Source organism: Macrotis lagotis, chromosome 1, assembly GCF_037893015.1.
Source record: "Macrotis lagotis isolate mMagLag1 chromosome 1, bilby.v1.9.chrom.fasta, whole genome shotgun sequence".
Classification (NCBI taxonomy): Eukaryota; Metazoa; Chordata; class Mammalia; order Peramelemorphia; family Peramelidae; genus Macrotis; species Macrotis lagotis.
The window spans coordinates 392,648,463-392,670,238 of NC_133658.1; the positions used below are offsets into that span (position 1 = coordinate 392,648,463).

Genomic DNA, 21,776 nt, shown 5'->3' on the forward strand with positions numbered 1-21,776 from the left:
AAAGAGAATGTTTAGTTTTGCTGAGTAGTTGATTCTTGGTTGTAATCCAAGCTCTTTAGCCTTCCAGAATATCATATTCCAAGCCCTATGAACCCATAATTTAGAAGCTGCTAAATCTTGTGTTATCCTGACTTTAGCTCCACAATATTTGAATTGTTTCTTTCTGGTTGTTTGTGTATTCTCTCTCTAGGTGTACATAGCATACACTAACTAATACATAGCATAACACTAACTAATATTTTCTCCTTGACTTGGGAGTTCTGGAATTTATACTATTCCTTGTAGTTTTCATTTTGGGATCTCTTTCATAGGTAATCAGTGGACTCCCTCAATTTCTATTTTACTCTCTGCTTCTAGGTTTATCAGGGCAATTTTCCTGAAGAGTCTCTTGAAAAATGAAGTCTAGGTTCTTTTTCTGGTCATGACTTTGAAGTAGTCCAGTACTTTTTAAATGATCTCTCCTGTATCTGTTTCCCAAATTAGTTGTTATTCCAGTGAGGTATTTCATATTTTCTTCTAGTTTTTCATTCCTTTGGTTTTATTTTATTATTTCTTGATTTCTCACAAAGTCATCCATCATTGGCTCCATTCTTCATCTGAAAAATTATTTTCTTCAGAGAGCTTTTGTATTTCCTTTCCTATCTGTCCATTCTAACTATTAAGTCATTCTTCTCCTCATTGGTCTTTTTGGACTACTTTTTCCATTGACCCAAACTTATTTTTAAGATATTATTTTCTTCAATATTATTTTGTAATTTTTTCACCAAGCTGCTGACTTGGTTTTCATGATTTTCCTGCATCACTCTTATTTTTTTCCCAATTTTTCCTCTACCTCCCCTACTTGATTTTTAAAATCTTTAATGAGTTCTCCTGTAACCAAGGCAAATTCATATTTTTCTTAGGGGTTTTGGATACAGAAGCTTTGACTGTTATCTTCTGAGTGTGTATTTTGATCCTTCATAGGACCAAAGTAAATGTCTGTGCTTGGATATTTTTTTCTTCTGTTGTTTGCTCATTTCCCCAGCCTAAGGACTTGATTTTAACTCTTTGTTAAGATTGACCTCTGCTTCAAGGGTAGAGGAGACACTGTCCCAATATTTTGAGGGTGTTTAAAGCTGTTTTCAGCTAGATACCTACTGGATACCTCCCAGGAACCTCAATTCCTTCAAATTCTTATGAGATTATGACTGCTCTCCTGATCTATGTATGATCACAAGCTTTCCTTTCTGCCCTGGAATCATGAGGAGATTCCCTGCTCTGCTAGGGAAGGAAAGCTCCTTCTCTTGGGACTGGGGCCTAGATCTGAATATAGGCAAAGTAACAGAGTCTTGCCTCATGGATATTAGAGACCTCTGAAATCTCCTGATCCCTCTTACTATCCATGGACTGAGTGTTCTGGAAGCGGCTGCTAGGTGGCTTCCCAACAGTTGGCTCTCCAGACCTGTTCCTGGTCCAGAGGGGCCAGGGTAGAGTGCTGGTCTAGGCTCTGCTCTTACTCCGGTGCAGCAGAGCTTTCCTGATGCTCTTCCCAATTGTCCCTGGACTGAGAAATCTACCACTGATGCCATGGACCCAGGTACCCTCAGGGACCCAGTCATACAATTCACTATTACTGGATGGCTAGAGCCAGTTTGCTCCTGCCAGGGCTGTGCTACAACGCTTTCTAACCCTCTCTTGTGGATCTTCCAAGTTGTCCTGGGATGGAAAATTGCTTCATTCAAGTCTATTTGGGGGTTCTGCTACTCTAGAATTTGATTAATTATTTAAAGGTATTTGGAATGTCTAGGATAGAGTTTAGGGAAATTCCTGCCTTTACTTGGACATTTTGACTCCACCCCCCCATCATCTTTTAAAATCTCTGATAATTCTAAACATTGGACTTTGTACATAGCATACACTAACTGAATATTTGACAATGAATCAGTGAAAGCTTTTCAGCCTTGGGGTTGACATTGGAATCCCTGGCTTTCACATCCTAGATCTGCCATTTACTGTATATTTGCAATCTTTGGCAAATCATTTATGTCTCTGGGCATTGGTTTTCCCACTTACAAAACAATGAAGTTAGACTAAATGATTTCCAAGTCTTTTCATCTGTAGCATTTCCTTATCAGCAAATTTTCTTATCTGCAAATTGTGATGATGGTGGTTAAATTCGACACCAACAATTATACAGATAAACTAGTCTCAAAACTAGTCTTTTGAACCTAATAGTTTCTCAATAAATATTTTTTGCTAGTTCGATAAGGTAGTCTTATGTTCCACTTCAAGATCAAGCAATACTATGTGTCATTGGTCAGTTGCTTAATCCCTCTGTTTCTCAGTTTTCTCATCTGTAAACAGAGGTGTTTTGGATTAAGATGCTTTCCAATTATAGACAACATTTATATTATACTTTGAAGTTCTAAAAGCACTTTAAATATGCTGTTATTGGACTCACCAATAGTCTTGCAAAGTAGGTGCTATTTCCCCACTCTTTTACATATGAGAAAATTGAGGTTGAGAGAGGTTAAATGACTTGAGCAGAGTTACACTAGCAGTATCTCCTCCAGCAGTAATTCTATGAGGCATTGCTTGTTGTTCAGTTGTTTTTCAGTTGAGACTGATTCTTTGTGACCCTATGTGGAGTTTTCTTGGCAAAGGTAGTGGAGTGGTTTGCCATTTCTCCAGCTCATTTTACAGATGAGGAAACTATGGCAAACAGAGTTAAATAACTTGCCCAGGGTCACACAGCAAATAAATGGCTTAGGCTAGATTTGAACTCACAAAAATGAACCTTCCTGACTTTAGACCTGGCACCCTAATGTTGCATACTGCCTAGCTGCCCTGAGACATTGCAGGGTCTCATAAAGATGCCTTATCTAGGAGTCAAGATTTGTCAGTGTCATCAATTTCATGAGACTTTGGGAAAAATCATTTCCTGTCACTAGGCTTCAGTTTCCCCATTCATAAAACAAGGGGGTTAAATGAAATGATCTCCAGCTTTTTTCATCTGTATTGTCTTATAATTGATTAAATGTTATTCTCCCCTCCCCCCTGCTTTTTAAAAAAATCAAAATCCTATCCCAAATTATCCAGCAGGGGTCAGAGTAAGACAGGAAGACAAGGAAAAATAGATTTGACTACATTGAGAAAATGCTTTGTGGAGGCTGTGTCTTAAATATTTTCATTGTAGGTCTGTGTCCTGATTGTATCACTGAAATGACTTGTTCTAGATCAAATTTTGCATGCAGAATGTAGATGGGTTAACAGACAGGAGTTAGTCTATAGTCATTGTCAGCAATATTTGAGGGAAGGTGAGAAGCAGTGATTAGTCCCAACATTAAGACTGATATTCAAGCTATTATGTGACCCTAGGCACCCTCTGGAGACTCAGTTCCTCTCCTCAGTTTCTTCCTCTATTAAGAAAAGGGGTTTGCTAACATGATTACTCAGGGTATTTTCAAGTTCTAAACTGTTAAGCCCAGCTGCCAGTGATTTCAGTGATTTGCCAGCACAGTGTGATAAGATGTTTAATAATAGTGCCAATTTAGAGGCATTCTATTTGGAGTTGATTCTTCCCTGAATCTCACTAGTTAAGTGAGTTTAAATACTGTGGGGAAGTTTGTGTTTTAAAATAAGATTATCAGTCTTCTACATACTCCTTCCAATCTCCCAAATAACCCAACAATATGAATGTGAAAGGATGACAGGATTTATGCACACAGACTCATTATGATCTCAGAAGTCCTTTTGGAGCAGGCACTCTACTAAGTTCAGAATATGATATAAAAAGAGATAGAAACACAGTCTCTACCCTCAAGGAACTTGTGGTTCTTTGGAGAGACAATATACAAACAAACATATATAAAGCAAGCTATATACAGTATAGGTTAGAAATGATTAATAGATGGAAGTTATTGGGTCTAAGGGATTGGGGAAGGCTTCTAGTAAAAGCTGGATTCTAGTTGGGACATAAAAGAAACCAGAGAGATCAGTGGGAGAAGCAGAGGAAGGAGAGTATTGCAAGAACTGGGGTCAGCTAGAGCTGAGGGACGGAGTGTTTAGTCTGTGAAATAGTCAGTATGGCATTGAGGGGAGGCAAAGAGGGGAGTTGATGATGATGATGATGATGTTTGTCCCATTCTTGAAGAAGACCCTGCCATCCGGGAGGTGATACCATGACACATGGATTATATTTGAGTGAGGGGTGCTGTGCTAAGGCACCAACCTCACTTTCTCCTCCAGAGCCATCTGAGTCCAGTGGCCAGATATGAATCAGGACAACTGGTGATGGCCCTGGATGTGAGGCAATCAGAGTTAAGTGACTTGCCCAAGGTTACACAGTGGGGAGTTAGGTATGAAAGTAGTAAGAGGATAGATTATGAAAAACAGCATTTTTGGTCCTGGGATGGATCTTTGTGGAGACAAGAGGGATTGATCAGACAAACTGGAGATTCCTTTTTAATATTTGGATTCTACTCCATTTTAGGATTCCATACTCTAAAAGTTCATTCATCATATTTCCTTGATGTATTTTGGTGTGAATTGACTCATTCATTGGAACTTTCTGAGAATACATTCATTCTTTGGAAATGTTCTTGTGGTTAATGTATTTCTCATCTTCATCATCTGGGTTCTACTTTAAATGTCATTGTGGTAATGTTTGAGAAAAATAGTATAACCCTTATAATATTCAGAGATTATCTTATATCCAGGCCAAAGTTTAATTTCCAGTTTTTAATTTTAGGATATATATATATATATATACATACATACATATACATATATATATATGATGTATAGACTATTGGAGCTGGGGTATATCTAGTTAATGCAACTCCTTCAATTTTTAGAAGAGGAAACAGGTCTTGACTTACCCTAGAGCCCATTAGAATTTATGTGTTATTTACAGAGACATGAAATCCTTGGATATGGAACATTGCATATATTTTCTGATTTCTTGGATTTAGTAATCACTTTTGTTGATTTTTTTAATTATTCTATGAGATGATTCTCTGGGAAGGGCAAATGGAGAATATATAGCAAGAAAATTAGGCAGTGTCAAAACAAAAAAACCCAATACATTTTATTTTTTTAAAAAAGAATTTATATGGCAAAATGAAAAGTATACTGGAATCTGGAATCAGGATGACCTACATTCATAGCAATCAGAGCTAAAAGAGACTCAGAGGTGATGGAGTCTAACCCCTGTCATTTTACACATGAGGAAACAGGTCCAGAGAAGTTAATTAACTAGCTCAGAGTCACACAGCTAAGAATTGTCTGAGATAAATTTCAAACCCAGGTCTCCTGATTCTGAAACAATTTTTCTGTCTACTACTTCACAATGCCACTTTTGGAATTTGGTAGCTTAAATGACCCCAGGAAGGCTACTTAAGGTTTAGGACTCAATTTCCTTTTCTGTAAAATGAGGGTGTTAAAGTAGATGATCTCTAATCTTCCTTCTAATTTCAAATCCTATCTTTTAATAACTAGGGGAAGCAATAGAAAACATTAAAAAAATTCATAATGCTTGGTAGAACTTGTCTGTTACACCTTGTTCTGATTGTCACTAAAAAAAGATTGCTTTTTACAAACTAAAAGATAAGGTCCCATAATTTGCATTTTCTTGTTGCTATAATATAGAAAAACCTTATTTCCTAGTGTCTTTTTCATTGGGGTTTTACTATTATCTGAAGGAAAAAATGGGAATAATTTGCTGTCACCAGGGACTGTTTGCATTTGGGGGACAATGTTTTTCACATTAGACATTTCCAATTTAAAGTACATATTAGCCCTGATAAAAGCTACCCTGGGCTGGCTTTTCTCTTTGATGGTTTCAATTTCAGGCTCATCCTTCTGAAATGATTATAATCAAACAGGATTCTAACTGAGTAGGGACAGGAATTCTCGAGTCTTACCTACAATTTCCGGCTCCTGGGGAATCATAGCAGAGAGAAAAACTTAGTTGCAGGATATTAAGATATGTCGAATTTCCCTTTTGGTTCCTTATTCCATTCTGATCCTTTCCTTTCCCTGATAAAAAGCCCATTTGCAGAGCTATGGTCTGAGGAAACCTTAGACAAATCCACTCCATCTCCCAAAGCCTCAATTTATCCAAAAGGTAATGATGGAAAGCAGATGAGTTTTGGAACTGAGTATATAAAAATATGAACTGATAACCAATAAAGATGAGAGGAAAAAGGTGAATTAAATTTTTTTTAGTATGCTGTCTGAACTTCCTGACAGTTTTTGAAACCTTTATGTAATCTTAGAAACTTATATTTAACTGTCTTGGGAAATATAACTGTTTTCTTCTCTTTTTTGTTTTTCTTTTTCTCCCCTGGACATCAGAAACAACAAGTTTTCCACAAAATGATTCTGAAATTGAAAAGGTAAAGCAATCCATCATATAGCGGGCTATGAGATTTTAATTAAAAACAAAGATACACATACACACACTTGCAAACAGAGGGAAGTGGTTTCTTATATAAACAGGCAATTTTGTAAACCCATGTAGCAAAGGGGCCACCATGCACTGATAGAAGGAGTATTCTCATTGGGAGTTATCTATACTCATGAAATCTTTTTTTAAAAATTTATTTATTTAAGGCAAGGAGGTTGAGTGACTTGCCCAAGGTCACAAGGCAATTATTAAATGTCCAAAGGTTGGATTTGAAATCAAGTTCTCCTGACTCCAGGTTTTTTTTTTTTTTTTTTTTTTTTTGGGCAAGGCAATGGGGTTAAGTGGCTTGTCCAAGACCACATAGTTAGGTAATTATTAAGTGTCTGAGGCCAGATTTCAACTCTGGTGCTCCTGATTCCAATGCTCTATCAAATGTACCACCTTGCTGCCCCCTTACCCATGAAATCTTAATCAAAAAAATCAAACCACCCCCGACCTTGATTTTGTCATGACAAGAATTTGGTGACTTTCAAGACTATTGAGCCCATAATGCTAAATGGTAAAAGTTTCTATTCAATTCTAACTCTTTCTCTAGAAATCTAAGCCAGCCTCAAAAGTCAAGACAATGACATGGAAGCCCAGGTCAAAGAAACCAGGTAGATCTCAGAAAAGAATGTTGATTAAAAAATGAGAACTCTCAGCTGTCGTGGCAAACACTGGATGTCTTCTGATTTCTCTGGCTTACTTCATGACCCAATTAAAGTCTCATCTTTTTCAAGAAGCCTTTCCTTGTTCTCATTAACCTTAGTGCCTTCCCTCTGACATTATCTTTACTTATTTGAAACAATGTGCTTCAGAATATAAGCTCCTTGGGAATAGGGGCTGTTTTCCCCCTTTCTTTCTTTCCTGAGCATTTAGCCCAGTGCTTGATATTTAGTAGGTACTTAATACATACTGTTTTTTATACATACACTCCATCATGCACACACACACACACACACACACACGCACACACGCAAACACGCACACCTGCACACACGCACCTACTTTGTTCCAGACCCTGGTACCTAAAGCCATAAAACAAAAAGACAAAAACAAAATATTCCCTAGCTTCAAGGAACTTATACTTGATTGGGATCAGACAACAAATAAATATAAGTTAGAGAAAAATATTATATAAACATAAGGTTTTTTTTGAAGGGGGGACTCATTAGCAATTGGGAGATGGTTGAGGGGGTGAAGGCATGGGGGAGGTGGAACAGTGGAAAATCAAGAATGTAGGCGATTTGGTCTCCTAAAACTATTTCCCAAAACTAGACATATCCTGGATGAAACTTTAAAAACCTTATGATGGATTGCCTAAAGGTTCAGGGTTTTTTTTAGGTTTTTGCAAGGCAAATGGGGTTAAGTGGCTTGCCTAAGGCCACACAGCTAGGTAATTATTAAGTGTCTGAGACCGGATTTGAACCCAGGTACTCCTGACTCCAAGGCCGGTGCTTTATCCACTAGACCACCTAGCCACCCCTAGGTTCAGGTTTTAGAAAGTTTTTTACCCATCTAAAATTATTCTAGGTTATAGCTCAGATTTTTACTTTCAAATATAAGTAGGGTTCAAAGGGCAAACTATTGACCATGGGTTTTGTACACAGTAAAACTCATGACTTTTTAGCTGTCTAACAATAAGTGCCATTACAGAACAGAGAAAACTCTTAAAGGCAATATCTAGGTGAGAGTATGACTGTTCTGCTTTCCTGTGTCTCTCTAGGTAAGAGCTTTTGGAGACCCTGAACTACTGATAATCATTGTACCATTGATGGGTTTTGTGATTCTCCTGATGCTACTCGCTTTTATTTTGAGAGGTAAGGAGGGCAAGGTCAGATAATGACCTTCATGGTGCATATGCTAGGCACCCCACAAATCTCTGTGGATGGAATGAATGAATAATTTTATGAATGAATTATAAATACTCTCACTAGATCTGCATCTAGGTAGAGCTGAGAAAATAGGCAGACAGTCTTGGCTGAGTACCATGCCCTGCTTCTGGATCCTTTTGCTCCTTTTAGCATCGCATTTCTCTCACCTATACTCTCACCCTATCTATCCATTTTTTTTTAGATTTTTTTTTGCAAGGCAAGGGACACAGCTAGGTAATTATTAAGTGTCTGAGGCTGGATTTGAACTCAGGTGCTCCTCATTCCAGGGCTGATGCTCTTTCCACTGTGCCATCTAGCTGTCCCTATCTTTCTTAATAGGGAGAAAAGAAACCTGATAGATTTGCGCACACTATAGTTATGATTATATCCAGGAATATATGTATTTTTAGCTAATTCCAGGAAGAGAGGGCAGTCTGACTCTTGACTCTTACTAGCTGCGTGACCTTGGGAAAATCACTTAACCCCAATTGCCTCATATCCAGGGCCATCTCCAGTTGTTCTGATTCATATCTGGCCACTGGACCCAGATGACTCTGGAGGAGAAAGTTGAGGATGGTGACTTAGCACAGCACCCCCTCACTCAAATCCAAATCACCATGATCACACAGTTAGTAACTGACTTGAAGTTTGAATCCAACTTTTCCATATACTATGCTCAGCTTGCTTTTTACAATACTCAGTGGCTTGTCCATCAATAATATGAGATTCCTGAAACAAGTTTTCTGACTTCAAGATAAATATAGCTTGTAGATGGTTTTCTATTCTGTATGTAAAATAGAGAATAATCCCTCAGGGTTCATTAGATAATATAATTTTAAGTATTTGGGAGATCAAACAAGCAAAGATAACTGTACCGTTTAGTTTATTTCATTATAGTACTTGGTAATGTCAAATATAGTTAAGAAAAAAATTTAATTTTTAGAATCATACTTTATTTTTCTAATTACATATAAAGATGAATTTTAGCATACATTTAAAAATTTTGAGTTCCAAATTTTCTCCCTCCTTTCCTCCAAAAGAGGGTAAGCAATTTGATGTAGGTAATATATATGTGCAATAATGTAAAACATTTCCATACTAGTCATGTTTTGAAAGAAGAAACAGACCCAAAATTCATGAAAAAAAATAAAATGAAAATAGTATGCTTCAGTCTGCTTTGTGATTCCATCAGTTACTTCTCTGGTTGTGAATAGCATTTTTCCTCATGAGTTTTTGGAAAAGTCTTGGATAATATTGCTGGGAATCTCTAAGTCATTCATAGTTGTCAAGAAAAAAAATATTGAACAATTTTGGATTAGACCTTACACAGATACATGGTTAGATACTTTCATTGATAAAAATATTATAGTAAAGAAATGACTGTTTGGAGCATATGAATATTTAATTTTAAGGGTAGATTAGACTTAGAGCAACCTGGTGACCTGTGGGATTTATGGTGGTTCTTTAAAAGAGGATATTGGATAAATGGGATCTGTCCTCCAAGGACTAATTATACTTTTATGTACTGATTCTTCATCCCTCCCTCCTTTCCCCACCCTCAAGGGTGTATCTGGTAGCTTGTTCCATTCATAAGCCAATATTACTTTGGGGTTCTCACTGAAATCGACTTTCTTGCTTATTCACATTTCACATTATAACCTTGTTTTGTTTCTAGGTAAAATCATAAAGAAGAATTATTTGGTTACATACAAAAGGTAATCTATCTTGCCTGCCTCTCTGCTGATATGTGTGTGGTAATGACTACAGGAGTTGTTAGTGATGATTAGACTCATTAAGCTCAATAGCTTAATGGCTCCTTATCCTCTGACTAGTTGCAAATGGCCTGCCTTGCCTTTCAGCTTGCAGCTGCACATTGGAAATGATGGGCCACTCCAAGATTGGGTGAAATTAGAATTCCCACCCTTGGATTTTGCTCTTCTGCCTCTTTAGAACTAGGACCAGTTTAATCTGAACAGTACTTAAAACATCATTTAAAGAGGGTTCTGGCTCTTTCTTCCCCCACTGAAGCTATTTGAGAGAAGAACAGGGTATTTTGTAAATTGTCAGTAGACATCTTTGCTAGTGGCTAACTCTGAAGGCAGGAAGATCTGGGTTTGAGTTATCCTGGCTTTGAGACCTGAGCAAATTACCTAGCCAACTCATTAAGATTAGAAATTGCAGAGAAGGTGTCATCAACATTAGTAAAAAGTGTTCATAAGGGGGTGGCTAGGTGGCTAGGTGGCGTAGTGGATAAAGCACCGGCCTTGCAGTCAGGAGTACCTGGGTTCAAATCTGGTCCCATACACTTAATAATTACCTAGCTGTGTGGACTTGGGCAAGCCACTTAACCCCATTTGCCTTGCAAAAACCTAAAAAAAAAGAGTGTTCTCTATACCAATTAAATCATAAGGTCCAATCTTGCAGGACCTATTAGAGATAAAGATTCTGCCATCAGATGCTCAAACTCTTTACCTTCAGATGAATGCTTCATGTCCTGTCAACACACTCTTTCAATTTTCTCACTATAAATCCATAAGTCAATACCATGGACTGTAAAAAGAATTCCTTCTTTGGTCTGGAGCTTTGTTGTTGTTCAGTCATTCAGTCATGTTCAATTCTTTGTTGCCCAAGTACCCTACTGGCCGGAGGATTTTTGCCATTTCCTTCTCCAATAAATTAAGGCAAAAAGAGACTAAGTAACTTGCCCAGGGTCATATGGCTAGTAAGTGTCTAAGACCAGGCTCGTATTCAGGTTTTCTTGACCCTGGGACCAGTACTGTCCACTGAGCCTCCTAGCTCCCCCTTATCCAGCTCTGCATCTAGTTGGTCCAGGGTTTACTTGTCTGAAAATGAAAGGAATTGGATTAGATGAATGAGGTTAGACTTCCAGATTGAAATTTAAATGATTCTGCTGTAATTGGACATTCTATTTGGGTCCAGTTTCTTCTTGAACAATTTCTATTTCTCTTTATAGGTCAAGCAATGTTGGAGAAGATAGCAGTACCCTACCTAGAAGGCTAGAAGAAGATGAAGGTCTTTTTACTCTCTAGTAGCTTTCAATTAGAGAAGTATGGAAGAGTGTGTGTATATACATTAATGTGTGATATTGGAGATCTGACAATAAACTGATTTATGCAAGTTTTTAAAAAATGTACCAGAACTAAATGAATAACAGCCATTTCAAAGTAGTCATACTTATTTCTACCAATATTTACAGTTACTCATAACATTTCAGGGCAAGGTTATAAGAAAATGGTTTTCTTAGTTATATATGTCATTTAATCCTGGAGGGGCAGAATGTAAGCTCTGCAGATATGAAGCTCTACATTCATTTGTTCATGAAAAACATGAAGTGTCTGCTCTAAGTAGAAAGTAGTTGTAGTAACTGACTTTATATAGGGTTTTAAAGTTTGTAAAACACTTTACATCCATTATCTCATTTAAGTTTTATGATGTAGTAGAAAACAAAGAACACTGAATTTGGAGTCAGAGACCTAGGATTTAAATTTCCCATCACCTATTGTCTCAAACTTTTTTGTGACCCCTGGACATGACCCTTCTTCTCTCTGGGCCTCAATTTCCTCATCTGTAAAAAAAGAGACTTTGGAGCTTCAAGATGACTTTGAAGGGCCTTCTTGTTTTAACTCTATGATTCTTTGTAAGTAGTAAGGAGAATGCTACAAGTAGTATTATTCATTTGAGAAGAGGAAACAGGGGTTCAGGGAGGTAAGAGACTTTCAAGAAGTAGAAATTGTATTTAGAAGTAAAAAAATGGGTGATCAAAACTGAACTACATGTTGTAGGGCCAATTTGTTAAAAAGAAGTCAAGTCAACAAATATTTATTATTTTATGTGATAGGCACAGTGTTAAGTTCTGGGCCTTCAAATACAAATGGAAAGATAGTTCTTGCCCTCCTGGAGCTTTTATTCTCTTAGGGGAAGATGATATTTAAAAGGAAGCTGAAAAAAGTAGTAGAGGGAAAAGAAGGCAAGATAGAAAATGTCTGGTTAGTCAGGAATAGAGACTGCAGAGGAAAGAAGATTTATCTGACTTGGGAATTTTCCTGTAAAATGGAGGTTCTAGGAGGAACCATTCAATAAGATGAAGGGAATAGGTGATCCATTGAAGAGATTGCATAGGACTCTGAGATATTTGAGAATATTGTCAGCCTTGTATGATAAGCTCTAAAATAGCTTGCTTTCTTGAATTTGCTCATTTCATTTTTGTTTCCTATTTTAAATTTAAATTCCTATCCTTAAACTAATGTTCCTCAGTAATAACATAATTATATTATGCTGGGAATGAATGATATCACACAGATTCATAGGATATAGACCTAAAGGGTGAGGGGAGAAATTCCTGGTTTAGAGAAGCTCCTGGATCCAGGAATCCTCTGGAAAAGACTGTATCAATAAAAAAAGGCAGATCTTGGAATCTAGGGTCAGATACAGGTTCCTGAATATATCAAGGATTTATAGCACAAAACTCACAAATATTACAGTGACTTACATGTGTGCGAACTTGACAATTCAATTTACTCTTTGTGACTCGGGTTTCTTCATTTGTCAAATAAGAATGTTGGGCCAGACATTTCAACAAGCATTTAAGTGCTGACTTTGTAGTAGTAGTCATAGTACTTGGCAATGGACATACAAAGACAAAACTAAGCCCTTTCTTTTAAGGAGTATATATTTTAATAGGGTTACCCCTAAATTTCCTATGGACTCTAAATTGGATAATATTGATCTTTTACATAGATGACATGCCTCATAACTTAGAGCTACCCTTTTCATTTTTCTGAACTTCAGTTTTCTAACTGTAAAACAAAGGGGATAAACTGCTACTGTATTTTCCCAAAAATCAGACTGGGTCTTATATTAATTTTTGCTCCAAGAGAGAAATTAGGGCTTATTATCAGGGAATGTTTTATTTTTTTTCCTCATGTACAAACAATCTGCATTTATTCATGTACAAAAATCTACATTTTACAAAATATATCATGTCATCTTCTTCTGGAACATTGTCATAAATCTCCAAACCCGAAATTCCAGCTTGAATTTCTTGCCACTCTATTTCCTATACAACCATTGACCTCAATCTCTCATGTCCAGCAATAGAACTCTCCTTAAAGGAGCATTTCTTGTCTATGTGACCTGCTTAGTACATTGACAACACAGCTAGGCTTCACAGAGTTTCCAGGCTGATTTCTCTCCATTCTATTTTCAATGTAGTCATTGATTTCCATACACAAATGTCCTTGAATGACATGTTTATTGTAATATCAAGAGTCTAGAGATAGGTTCCTGCAGGAATCATTTGATCTATTCTTCTCTCTGCAAGAAAGTTCTTCATGTCCTTAGTTCAGTGAGTGCTGGCTGAATCCCAGACCTCCTTGGCCACCTCACCTTATAACTACTTTTGTACACCAGACTTTTTCAGTTACAAGAACATAAATGCCTGAAACATATTTAATTTTATCTTCCTTGCCCTTAGTGATAATTAGAGGTGGGGTTTCCTTTCATCCAGACATCAAATGTGCATATTATTCATGCATTGTATCACTACTTAGTCATTTAGCAATAAGTTTTGAGTTACCTGTTTAATTATGTTTACCTCTTGTACAAAGGCATTTATTGGGGGATTTACAAATAATTATAATTTATATTATCATTTATTTTAATTATTAATGTCAATATAATATATTTAATATATAATTATAATGAACAATTATAAATAAATCATATTCAATCATTCATTTTATAATTATTTATATTTATGTATAATTGATGAACAATTACATTTAATCATAATAATTTTATTTAAACATAATAACTAAAATTAATGAAAATATATTTAGTTAATATAATTAATTTATATGAAATTAATTTTAATTAATTTAATATAATTAATTTCATATTAATTAATATTGATAACTAATGAATAATTAATTATGATGGATAATTTATGATTAATTTAATGATAAATATAAGTAATAAAACATTAAATCAATCAACAAATTAAGTATATATAATAAAATATTATTTTATAATTCAATACTTTTAGTATGTGTTGCAACAGATGTACTAAAGGTGTCATCTGATTTATGATTTTATTTGGGGATTGTTTTTGGAATGGAGCTTATATTACAGGCACCCTGCAAAATCATTCTAGAGTTTATTTTAGGTCTTATTTTGGGGGAAAATGTAAAAAAAAATTACATTTTATGATTCCTGTTTGGAGCTGTTCTCAGAAACTGAAGTTCACTTTTGTGTAATTTCACTGGTAGAAATCCTTTATCCCTTAAGGACAAATTTTTGTTATATTGTGAGATAAGCATATAAAATAAAGAGCTTGATTTTGTGATGGGGGCTTACTGTAAACTAGAATGGAAAGTGCAACAAGGAGGGAGTGGTTTGGACAGAGACAAAGTCCTTTGGAAATGGAGATTAACAAAGCTTTTTTTTTAACTTACAAAGGTTGTTGAAGAGACGTCAGTCAAAGGGAATAGTATAGGTGTGAGACCACTTAGGACTCAAAATGAGCAATTTTGGACAAACAGCTGAGAAGGAATAGGAAACTTCTTTGACATCAAAAGTGTGAATCAGGGCAGGGCAAACATGGGGCCATTAGTATGAAGGCATGCTCTGAATTAGTAAGAAATGAACAAGGAGGGACAAATAGGAAACAACTCTAATCCTGTCATAGAAAATACTTGGCTGACAGTGGGGATGGGGTGGCATCCAATTCCCAACCTTAACATATATGCATTCTGGAGATTGGGGCTGAATCAATTAAATTGGGTATTTCTAGGTCATAGAAAGCAACATGTAAACTCTGCTCCACAATGAGGTTCACCATAAGGATTATTTTTGAGAAATGAATTGGAAGTTCAAAAGATATCTAGGCAGAAAAGACTGGCCCAGGTAAAACCAAAAAAGGAGTTTGAAGTAATCTGACTTTGATTAGGAACTACTAAGGAGTAGTTTCAAAAGCATTTTGAGCAAGGGTTCTGTCATAGGAATAAGTGTGCTGTTGCTTGAAGTGACTCCTTTGAAAGATGCATCTCATTTGTATATATATTCTGACAGTTTTTAAAAAATAACTTGTTATTGATTTTTTAAAATTTTTCTTGGCTTAAATTTCTCATTGCAATTCTTCCCCTCCTCACTCCAAATAACCATTCTATATATCAAAGAATTTTAAAAAGAAAAATTAGAGGAAAAGGAAGGGAAAATGATCCATACATTGAAAAAAATCTGACAACATAGGCAGTGCTTCATAGTCATGGACACCTTACTTCTGGAAATTATCTGTAGAAGCTCTTCTTTCCATTTACATTGTTGTCATCATTATATACATTGTTTCCCTGGCCCTGCTTACTTCATTCTGCATCACTATTTAACATTTTTTTTATGACTTTACAGTTGCATCCTGCAGACTCCCAGAGATGTATGGGATTTTATAGAATGCCTGGTCCAATCTATCTGACCAACAGTTCTCTACAATATCCCTTAGAAGTAGCAATTCAATTTTTGATGGAAGACCTTTAGGAACCAATTACTATCTGAAGCAATGTCTTTAACTTTGGGGTAGCAAAAGTCCTGAGTTCAAATCCTTCCTCAGATGCTTTCTGAGCAAATAACAACTTTGGTTTGCTTTAGTTTCTTAAACTGTAAAAAAAAAACAACACCTACTCTATGGAGTTTTTTTAATTGTGGTTTAAATTATTTAATATCTATAAAGTACTTGGCAAACCTTAAAGTATTATAAATATACTAGCTATTATTTTATATTTAAATTTTTTATAGCTGCTCTAATTCTTAGGAAAATTTCCCTTATATTGAACTCTTATAATTTTCCCTTATTTTGAACCCTTATAATTTTCCCTTATATTGAACTCTTTCTTTGTAACTTCCATTTCTCCCAGTTTGGTCCTCTGGGGCTAGCCAATCATGATAAGTAGAATAAATCTAATTCTTTCATACTATGGAATTTCAGACACTTGAGGAGAATCATCTCCACTACCCATCAACTTTCCTCCATAAGCTAACCACCTCTGGTTCCTTCAACTGTTTTTTGATTATTGAAGAAGTTTCTCTAGAGGATACCTTTTCCCCTAAATTATTGTGGAACATGAAATTCAGATCAGTTTCCCAAGAAGTACATCTCCCTGATTTCAAAGTAGCTTGGGGATGATTTCCAAGTAGCCATCTAGACAGAGCAATAGTGTATACTACTAGTTCATGTAGATCATTCAGTCTGTCTGAAAACCTACTTTCTCTCTTTGTCAGGACTTTTGGAGTACTTTGAAAAGGTCTGCTTTGAGTTTAATTATTTATCTCATTCAATGATAGCTAATTTGTCCAAATGAAAATTAAAGGCATATGTTGAGATTTGTGTCTTCTGATTATTCTTTACCTTTAGACATTGTTACAGGGCTAACTCTCAAAGAGGCAGGATAAAGGATAAGTGAGCCTAGCCATAAACTCACACATACTCAGAAACCAACCAAACAAATCCAACAACAGAAAATATTTACAGCCTGTTTCCTGGTGTTCAGAGATAAATATATGTGCTCACCAAAACCTATACAACTGACAAATTAGCTAGAGGACATTTTTCTTTTATTAGACATGAAGTTTTATTCTCTGGGATTTTCCCATCACTCTTTTTTATAGGTAATGGAGACTATCTAAAAATGATCCCTAGAGGAGAATTTAAGGGAAAATCTAATCCCTTTAGAGGAGACAACAGGGGGTCATATGCTGTTTCAGGCCGGCAAACTCTTAGAAGCCAAGAGAGGGAGGTATGCTGAAAGTAGCTAATATTCATTTAAAATTTTAAGATTTTTCAAAGCAGTTTAAAGATATCTTTTGATCCTCAAAGTAACCCTGAGAGGTAGGAGCTTTATTATCCCTATTCTACAGAAAGGGAAACCAAAGTAAGGAATGACTTTCCCAGGGTTACAAAGATAGTGTCCAAGAGACAACTTAGATTCAAGTCTTCTCTAATGCAAGTTCCATTTTATATCCATTATATCATCTAACTGACCCATATGGATAATAGCAAAAGACCAGTTACACCCCTGAATTATTGTAAACAATTGAGGAATGTCCTGGTAACAAATATTAGATGAAGACAAAGGAAGGCATATCACTGAAGTCACACAATTTAACTAACAGGAGACCAAATTCTTATTTTTATAGCCAAGACTGGTTCTTGGAAGAGATGAAGAGGGCTGGAAAATAGAAGTTCCTTGAGTGGAAAGACTGTTTCATTTTTTGTCTTTATATGCTCAGAATTTAGCACATTGTCTTAAACAAAGATGGTGATAAATAAGTCTTTGTTTAATTGAAAGAAATGGTTGAAAATATGGGTTAGCAGATAAGGAATCAGACTGAAGTGTCACTTTTTAGAATAGTGGTATAAAATTGGGTTTGGTCAGAAGAAATAAAAGTAAGATCCCAGATTCTTTAATAAGAGCATTTAGACTCAGTGGAACTTATCTTCAGTTCTGATTTTGATGTGCTAATGAGTGGCTGGCCTTGGGATCTTTGTGTCCTCTTGCCTCCAGATGGAATCAGTCTCCCAATCTGAGATTTAGTACATCTTCTAGTTGGGGAATGAGGGGAATAATGTTGATCCATTTGTAGGTTCAAAGATTCAGGGATAGAGACAGTCAAGCAAATCATTATAAATTCTATAAGATGTAGCCACCTGGAATGGTGGTGTTACCTTTTAGCAGTCATTGAAAATCTGATTTGATGGATAGATAATGATTTGAAAGTGGCATATCAAATTATTTGTATGTAATATAGTGCTTCTGAAGCTCTTGAGAGTCCTTGAAATAGTCTCTGGTTTTTTAAAAAAAGCATTTTAAGCATCTCCCCCTGTGCTCTTCCATGCGCTCTTAATTTGTTCTGTGAAGAAGGGCTTTGCTGGGTAAAGATAAAATTCAATCTAGACGCCATAAGAAGGTTCATAAATTCTATAAGCTTTGATTGTATAGCTTATTGGAATTGAAGAAAAAAACTACTGGCTTTGCCTTATGTTAATGGTAGATATATATTTTGAAAATTCAAATAATTTTATTTCAGAATTTAACAAGATATCCAGACTGAGAAGGTATCTGAACATGATTTCTGAAATTCCTGTAACAGAAAGTTTAGGATGTCATGGGTCATAAATTTAACTATTTATTTACATAAAAATATTCTTTTCTAGGTAATGAAAGGTTTTCAGACAAAAATGAAAGTACTAAGAAAAGCATGGAAATTGAAGGAGTGCCCACCTATTGGCAAATGGAGGAAAAAAATATGCTATATGAATGTGATGGAGCATAAGAAATGATCAAATGGTCAGTTTCACAGGAAATTGAAAAAACCAGCATCCAGAATCATCCTGATTCTGTTCACTTCATTTTGCATAAGTTCTTACAAATCTTCCCAATTTTCTTTGCAGTCATCTCCTTCATTCTCCAACTGATTGGCACTTCCTCACTTTCCAATTCTTTGCCTCCATGAAAAGAGTTGATGCACTCATATACACATTTGGGTGCTTGTCCTCTTTGATTTGAAAGACTTTAGACCTATGCTCAAAGCTGACCAATAATGATTGCAGAGGACCAAAAATACCCACCTCCTATTAGGTGGGTATTTTTTGGTATTAGGGTTTGTATGAGCAATGGATTAAAAAAACAGGACATGATATATACTTTTGGATGTAGCCAGTGAAAGATTTGCCTCACTTGTCTACATATATTTTTGAAAAAAACTTTTAATTTTCATGTATTATTTTTATTGAATAGGGGGAAGGTAGTGTAGAAGGGAGAGAAAATAAACCTTTTGTTTTTTTTTAAAGACAACTATATACCATTCTTTCCTTTTCTCCCTACGAAGATACCATTCCTGTACTCAAAGAATTGACAGTCTGCTAGGTAGGAATAAGAAACAAATACAAATGGAACACAAAGAAGAGTGTGATGAATGAGAGGTACACAGTTCACTCAAATTCCTAAGAGGCAGGGATGACTTAAACTATGGATCAGGGACAATTACTTGGAAGACTGGACATAATAACTAGATCTTGAGGGATTTTGACTGCTAAGGGAGGAGAAGTCATTCAAAGCATAGAGCACTTTGTGAATAAAGGTACAGAGGTGAGAAACCTCAGGGTATATTTGGGGAATGGCAAAAAGACCAGAAAGTTCAGAGTTTCGGTTACCTGAAGGAGAGTAATATGTTCTAAGGCCCGTAGGCTAGATTGGACCTGCATTGTGATAGGCTTTGCATATTAGGCTAATAAGTCTAGGTTTTATTCATATGCAGTAGAGAGTCAATGGGGATTTTATTTTATTTTGATTATTTTTAATTTTATTATTCTTTTTAATGAACATCAAAGAAAAACAAAAAGAGACTGGTTTTCTTTCCTTGCATCTCCAGTATTTGGCATAGCTCCTGGCACAAAGTTAGTGCTTAATAAGTCCTTGTTGATGATGATAATGAGAAAAAGAACATTTCCAAATATACAGAAGAACAGAAAAAAGATTATTCTTTATCACATAATTGGCTTAAAATTTTTTTAAAGTATGTGATATATTCAATATGTTCCTTTCATAGTGGTACATTTGCCTATTTACTTCTCTTTTTTTAAAAATTTGTTTTGCAAGGCAATGGGGTTAAGTGGCTTACTCAAGCCACACAGCTAGGTAATTATTAAGTGTCTGAGGCTGAATTTGAACTCAGGTATGCCTGACTCCAGGGCCAGTGCTCTATCCACTGCACTATCTAGCTGCTCCCTGCTTATTTACTTCTAAAATTCCTCATTGAATTTAAAGAGAATTGGAAAGATAAGGGCAGATCTAAGCATTTTAGATCATACACTTAGAAATGGAAGGAACTTCACAGTTTATCTAGTACAAGCCTCTCCATGTATGGATGAGAAATCAGGCCAGAAAAGTTAAGTGACTTTCTCAAGACTGTAGCTAAGTATGTTCAGGACAGCATTTAGCTATGTATCCTTTTTTATTGTACTGAACATTGGTCTGGCAAATGTGTACAGAAATTATTAGGAGAGAGTCTGAAGATGAAAACTTTTAGGAGTTAACTGGAGACATAATAGTTCATAAGAGAACTCAAAAGACTGACCTTGGATGGGTTGGTAGAAATGAGGAAAAAAGATATGGAAAAGAATGTTATAGGGGTAGAACTCAACATAATTCAAGATTAATTGGATGTGGCAGAAAAATGAAAGAAAGTAATAGGGAAAGTAGGAGGATTAGTAGATTTGGGAGAAAGATAATTTTAATTTGGATTAGTTTAGTAGAAGGTGAGGATAGTATATCCAGATGACAATGTTCAGTAGCCTAGTTAGAAATGGAATCATTTACTAAGGGGTGATTGTGGAAGACTTAGGGACAATATAGTATGAAGGTCAGAGCTTTGGGGAACAACAACATTAAAAAAATTGGTGTATAGGCAAGGAGCCAGCAAAAGAAAATAGTATGTTTTGAACCAGAGTATAAGGTTCAAGAAAATTCACTGTCCTCCAAACCAAGAGATAGAATTAAGAGTGAGGGAATGGTCAGTAGTATTCTATGATATTGAGAGATCAACAAAATATTAAAACTAAAAGGATTTAGCATTTTGGAAGTCATTAATTGATTACCTTGAAGAGAGCCTTCAAGTGGGTTTTGAGAATGTAAGCTAAATCGCAAGAGGATGAAGCATAAATAAGTGGGAAGGATGTAGATAGCACACATGAACTCTCTCCCATTTTGGCTGTGGAAGGGACCAAAGGGATAAAATAGTAACTTGGGTGGGCAGTAATGTTAAGGAAAAGTCTTTTCTTAAAGATAAGGAACATCTGACATTTATAGTCAAAAGGAAGGAGTTAATGAAGAAGAAGTTGAAGACTTAGGTGAGAGGGAAACAAAGTCCCAAAGGAGCAAAGAGCACAAATGAACTTTAGAAAAAAAAGAAGTACCACTTCTTCTGAGACTTGAAGAAAGGAGGGATGAATGAGTGAATATATGGAGAAATTTTGAGGTATAAAGGAGAATGTTCTAATTGGCCTTTTCAGGAAAGTAGGAGGGTCACTTGCCGAGAATAAGGGGCCAAAAATCATGCTTTGTAGTAAAAGAGTAGAAAAAGTTTGAACTTGTATAGGGGAGATGGAATAATCAACAGAAAGCTGATAAAATATTCGATAGTATTCAATTACTATGGAGAATTCAATAATAAGATGATTAGAGAAAAGGATCGTTAAATCTCAGGGCTAGCCCAATTTAGTTTTAATAGCATGGATTTCTTCTGTAATCATAGGCATCATTTTGTGACTTTCAGTAGCAAAGTTCAGTAGAGAAAATAGATTGTGGGAGGGACCTAAGATAAGTGATTAGCAAAAAGGGCACTGTGGAATGTCAAGGCATTAAGAGAATATGATATTAGTAAGAGGTGAATGCTAGTTGAAATGG

General features: G+C 35.8%; 1 protein-coding gene across 1 annotated transcript in view; it reads left to right on the forward strand.

Annotated features, from left to right (window-relative positions):
• The window catches only part of LOC141506092 (uncharacterized), a 39,990-nt gene extending 26,001 nt beyond the window's left edge, over positions 1-13,989 (forward strand). The window contains exons 4-7 of the mRNA XM_074212530.1: positions 6,337-6,377; positions 8,154-8,247; positions 9,977-10,016; positions 11,276-13,989. Coding sequence (XP_074068631.1) covers positions 6,337-6,377; positions 8,154-8,247; positions 9,977-10,016; positions 11,276-11,351 — 251 coding nt within the window. The 3' untranslated portion in view covers positions 11,352-13,989. The remainder of the gene's footprint in view (positions 1-6,336; positions 6,378-8,153; positions 8,248-9,976; positions 10,017-11,275) is intronic.
• The last annotated feature ends 7,787 nt before the right edge of the window (positions 13,990-21,776 follow it).